We start from the raw sequence: 5,228 nt of genomic DNA on the forward strand, positions 1-5,228 counted from the left end.
CCGTTGGCGAATACTTTTAGAGGATTATAATTATGAAATCATATACAAACCGGGTCGTGTAAATGCAAACGCAGACGCCTTGTCAAGGAATCCTGTACCTTTTGCATTACCAATAACACCTTCGGAAGAACCCATCGCAACCCGGGTAAGCGCACGTCGTGCGGCCCAACTTAGGCCAAGTTATGAGGAACCACCATCCTTGATCCTGGATGAAACACAATCCATAGGGAATATAGAACCGGAAGAAATCGAGCCCAATGCAAACTCCACCATGAGGGATGACAACGTCACCACGGAGCAAGAGCATGAGGCACTGGCGAGTAGTACCCCAAAACCAAGAAAACGTGTATCTTGGGGGTCACCTCTCTCCACCCGGGAACCTACGCAGCCATCCACGGATCAAGGTGATTCAGAACATGAACCGTCCTCGCACGACCTCTCAAATACAGATACCGTCGGACAAACGACACGCATCTCCTGTGATCTGCCGTCCCCTTCAGAAATATTAGATATACCGCAGTCAACGTTTAGGACCCCAGAATTTACTCGCGAATGGAAGGAAATCGACAATATTTACGCACCAAATCTACCGGTCACCACCAGCCCAACAACGGCTAAGGCAGCTCACTGCAAAATAGTAATTTCTAAAGCTCCTCTCACGGAGGGCCCTGGTAATATCGCGCACTTTATCCCTGCCGATAAAATTCTCACCAGCCCTACCTGCAGAACTTTAAAAGCTCTAGGAATGCTCTCCGAAACAAACCTGCTCACTGAAGACCTAACCGAAGGCCGTGTAATCGTCACCCAAGCCGAAGAAAGGCGAATCTTTAGCATCGTAGGCGCTAAATACTTCTTCCAGACTATCGAACAACACCAGATATCTTACTTATTGTATGCTCTAAAACTGGCAGCAAAAATAGAAGGAGGAGATAATCTTCGCATCCCAACGAGCGGAGAAACGATGTTGAATGCGCAAACCCTACAACAACGATTGTCCGAAGTCTTCAACGAAGAACCGATCACAATAACAATATGCACAGGCGAAATACAAACTCCACCAGAAGATCATCGAGAGGATATCATTCGACATTATCACGAAAGTTTAATAGGAGGCCACAAAGGAGTAACCAAAACATATCAACGCATACGGAATGTTTTCGATTGGCCTAGAATGCATCGAGATGTAGAAGATTACATTCGATCCTGCAAAAGCTGCCAAGAACAAAAATTAGTGCGTATCAAAACACGAGAACCGATGCTTATTACAGATACTCCAGCCAAACCTTTCGATAAGGTAGCTTTAGACACAGTCGGACCTCTTCCTTTCACCCCAAGCGGAAATCGTCATATCCTTACACTGCAATGTCAACTCTCAAAATTTTGCATGGCTATTCCGTTACCAGATATCCGAGCCGAAACCATAGCAGACGCCTTCTCGCGTTACTTTATCGCAATGTTCGGCGCGCCACGGGCAATCCTCACGGATCGCGGAACGTCATTTATTAATCAAGTTCTTAAAGGAATAGCAAAGACTTTGGTTTCGAACACGTTACTACCTCCGGTTATAGACCTCAAACTAACGGTTCCCTTGAGCGTAGTCACCACGTACTCATCGAATACTTAAAGCATTTCATTGAAAACAAGTATGACTGGGATATTTTCCTTCGATTCGCAACGTACTCATATAACACATCAACACACGAAGCAACAAACTTTTCGCCTTATGAAGTAGTTTTCGGCCAGCTAGCAAGAGACCCCTTCACTCCTATGACCCGTGAAGAACTTCTGACCTATCCCACATACATTCAAAACTTAGTACAGAAATTAGAAGAGATACGGCAAATAGCAAGGAAAAATCTTGAACAAAGCAAAGAACGTTCAAAATTACAGTATGACAAGAAAAGTAAAGAAGTCCAATTCTCTCCCAATGACCAAGTCTACGTATTAAAAGAGCCACGTCTTAGTAAATTCGACCCGCATTATATCGGCCCGTTCAAAATCTGCGAAATAAGTGAAAATAACAACGCAATCCTCAGGGACGAACAGGGAAGAAAATTCGTAAAGCACCTTAATAAATTAAAAATCGCACATTCAAAAAATTTTGAAAACAAATCCGACAACACCTGGAAACCTCTCCCTTTCGACCCTACTTGAACGAAAAGGTATTTATTTCAGAAAATCCAGTAAATAATAACATACCACTAGATAGTGCGACCGAACCATCATTGGTCCCTGGTACCTGCTGTTAGGCATAGTCTCCATTCAGTTCACGATCGCGAACCATATGGAAGGCGATACCCCGAGAAACTATCCCCGATCCGCACGTATCGGACGAGGTGGAGACTAGTAACAGCTCTGGATGTAGCGGAAATCCTAACCAGCCGTCCGGATACCATCTTCGCATAGGATACCAAATTCCTATGATCAATACCACCTATATCCCTGCCCCTCTTTCCAACAACTCAATGCAAATACTTCCACTCCTTTAATAATCCAACCACAAACAGACTTCCTTGCAATAGAACAAACAACCACTACCTTTTTCTCCCCTGACAAAACTTACCTCAAAACCTGTAAAAACCCTAATGGAAGACTCCTCTGTGAAATCACGCTCCCGCTCCAGAACTATGAGCAAAGCCATATCTGTGAAATTGATCTCATCTTGCGTCCGGAACACCTACAGTGGAAGCAGTGCACTGTGAAAGCGGCCCCAGCGAATAACATACAAATCACGAAGCTAGATGCTTCAAATACCTGGTTATTTTCAATGAAACGCAAAGAAGAAATCCAAATAAAGTGCAATAAAAGATCGGCTGGCTACGAACAAATCCAAGGCACAGGGATAATACAGCTGCAAAGCGACTGCGAAGCAATCATTGATCACACCAGAATCATGGCATCCGGAATGAAAACCCAGAAATATAATTACACGTTCAAACCAAGTTTCGGCCTAAATATATCTAACCTGATTCCGGACATAACCCCACATCACATACAAATACTGACGAAAAACCAAGAAAACCTACCAAAATTCACACCCATCAACATAGACCCAGACAACCTTTTAACCTTACAAGAGGTAGACAATCAAGCGCAGGATATAGCACAGCACCACCGTGCTCTAGCCCACACAGCCTACGTCACCTACGGTTCATTATCAGCCATAAGTGTTGTCCTTATGATAATAATAGCGGCAATAGGATACCGACACTACAAAAAGTGAGCAGAGAGCAGCAGCCAACCCAAATGTCACCAGTTCACGCCGAAAAATATCGAAATGCAAAGCCAACCAACTGTCACCCCAACAACGGGTCCACCAGATCTGCAGATAGCAGAAATACCAGAAACGCAAATGCCAGATGGAACAACAAACCCCTGTTTCGAAAAGAAATCAATCCTTTACTATTAAAATTAAGGAATAGAACAACAGGATTGGAATAAACAAGGAGACAAATCTAGATAAACTGTATATTGCTACATTTAAATACACGATATTGTATTTATTTCAATTCATTTATTGGAAAAGTGGCGCGATGTTCAGCAGACGGTCTTCATCCCAGTCCCACAGGTCTAGCAGATACCGCCGATATTCCCTCCTGTGTTGGCGGACGGCCTCCCGGTATCCTATATTAATATATCCTGACCGTATAATGTACGTCCCGTCGGTGCACTAAAACGACAATATTATTAAAAAAAAAAACAAAAAAACAAAAAAAAAAGAGAGAAGATACTTACCCAAGTGCGGAATAGTTCTCGCATAGGCGGGAAGAGATCCGTGCAATTGTAGGCGTGCATATTGGAATCTGCCTTTCTCTTTTTTCTTTAAAATCAAATAACGATCACCGCTCGACCGACCACTTTATATATACCACAAACTCCCCACCAGGTTTACCAGGAGCATAGCAACGTTTGAATTCTACGTCGACAATTTTTCAATAGCCACCGTGGAATATCTAACTCAGCGTATTCATAGACACGGCATTTCAAAATCAAGCCTTTTATGGTCATATAAATTTTCACTCGGCATCTATTTCAAAATTATCGACTGTCTAGCGTGGGGGGGGGGGGGGGGGGGGTGTGCGCCCTGTGGCCACTTCCCGCACAATTTTTCCACATTATACGTAAGAACAATAACACAAAACCTGCACATATCTTCGACATTTTATACACATATTTCTTTTCTTTATATTTTCAACAGCTGCGCACTATTGTATTCTCTTCGGCGCTTTTTACTTTTATATTTTGAACAGCCACCTTTTATTGTAAATTTTTCACTATTATATGTATACTTTGTGAGTGCATGAAAATGTATGATTGAGCAAATGAGGGTGGCGAATGACGAAAACACCTTACACAAAATGCCCTCGCGAGAGCATTTTGTGTCTAGCGTGGGGGGTGTTACGTCCCTAGTTATAACCCATTTTCGTCTTTCGCCATTCCAAAGAGGTCTTGCTCTGGAATCCGCGAACCATCAGCGTTTTCTCGCTTAGCAACGCTTGCGATACGAAATCAGGGAACTCGCAGAATGCGATGGCGAAAACCCTTTGCTTGCAGGTTTTCGCAATCAAGGAGCGTGACCTACTCCCCTTTTGGGAGTATAAGTTATCGGTGCAACGCAGGTACGCCAGTTCCGTGATAGCGTCAAGCAGAGACCGAAGTTCTGTCCGTTCGTGACCCGCAGTAGATCCGCGTTCAAGGCTACTCGAAACCAGGAAGATCATCGACGACGTGCTCGGCCGACGGTTCAACACGAGTGTATCGCCGCAATCTGAGATAGCAGATTCATAATTGGACCAAGTCCAGGAGTGCACCCGTGTGCTGTGCAGGACCACCACCAACCGCTTGTATCTCCAAGGTCGAGTCGTAGCCATGCGCCGCGAGTCTAGTGTAACGTCCGAACCGCGAACATAGCGTAAAACGAGACCTCTCGAGTGAACGAACTGTGAGTGAATACAAGAACGAACGAGTGACGTACAACACCTGAAGTCAGCGAAGGGTATGTAACGACAAACGAGAATATATATATTATTGAAAACCCATACACGTATCAACAATTACAAAACGCCCTATCCTGCATCCTTTATTACCCGCAAGGAAGGTCAAGGTACGCTTTAGCGTTTAAATCGGCAGAACCCAAAGATCAGAGTAACAGAGTAAGAACCACCCGTAAGGTGGGACGTAACACTAACATCAATGGCAGAATGCTTTACCTTACAATACGGTACACT

At 44.0% G+C, this 5,228-nt stretch overlaps 1 protein-coding gene across 1 annotated transcript; it reads left to right on the forward strand.

The window, feature by feature from the left end:
- The first annotated feature begins 271 nt into the window (after nucleotides 1–271).
- Nucleotides 272–1,624, forward strand: LOC123989275. Its single transcript, XM_046290001.1, has one exon. The coding sequence runs from the start codon at nucleotides 272–274 to the stop codon at nucleotides 1,622–1,624; it is 1,353 nt and encodes a 450-aa protein (XP_046145957.1).
- The last annotated feature ends 3,604 nt before the right edge of the window (nucleotides 1,625–5,228 follow it).

The sequence above is a fragment of the Osmia bicornis genome, unplaced genomic scaffold (assembly GCF_907164935.1).
Source record: "Osmia bicornis bicornis unplaced genomic scaffold, iOsmBic2.1, whole genome shotgun sequence".
NCBI classification, from domain to species: Eukaryota; Metazoa; Arthropoda; class Insecta; order Hymenoptera; family Megachilidae; genus Osmia; species Osmia bicornis.

What these genes read in the sequence shown, in the direction of transcription:
- LOC123989275 (XM_046290001.1), top strand. Translation starts at nt 272, where the DNA reads ATGAGGGATGACAACGTCACCACGGAGCAAGAGCATGAGGCACTGGCG.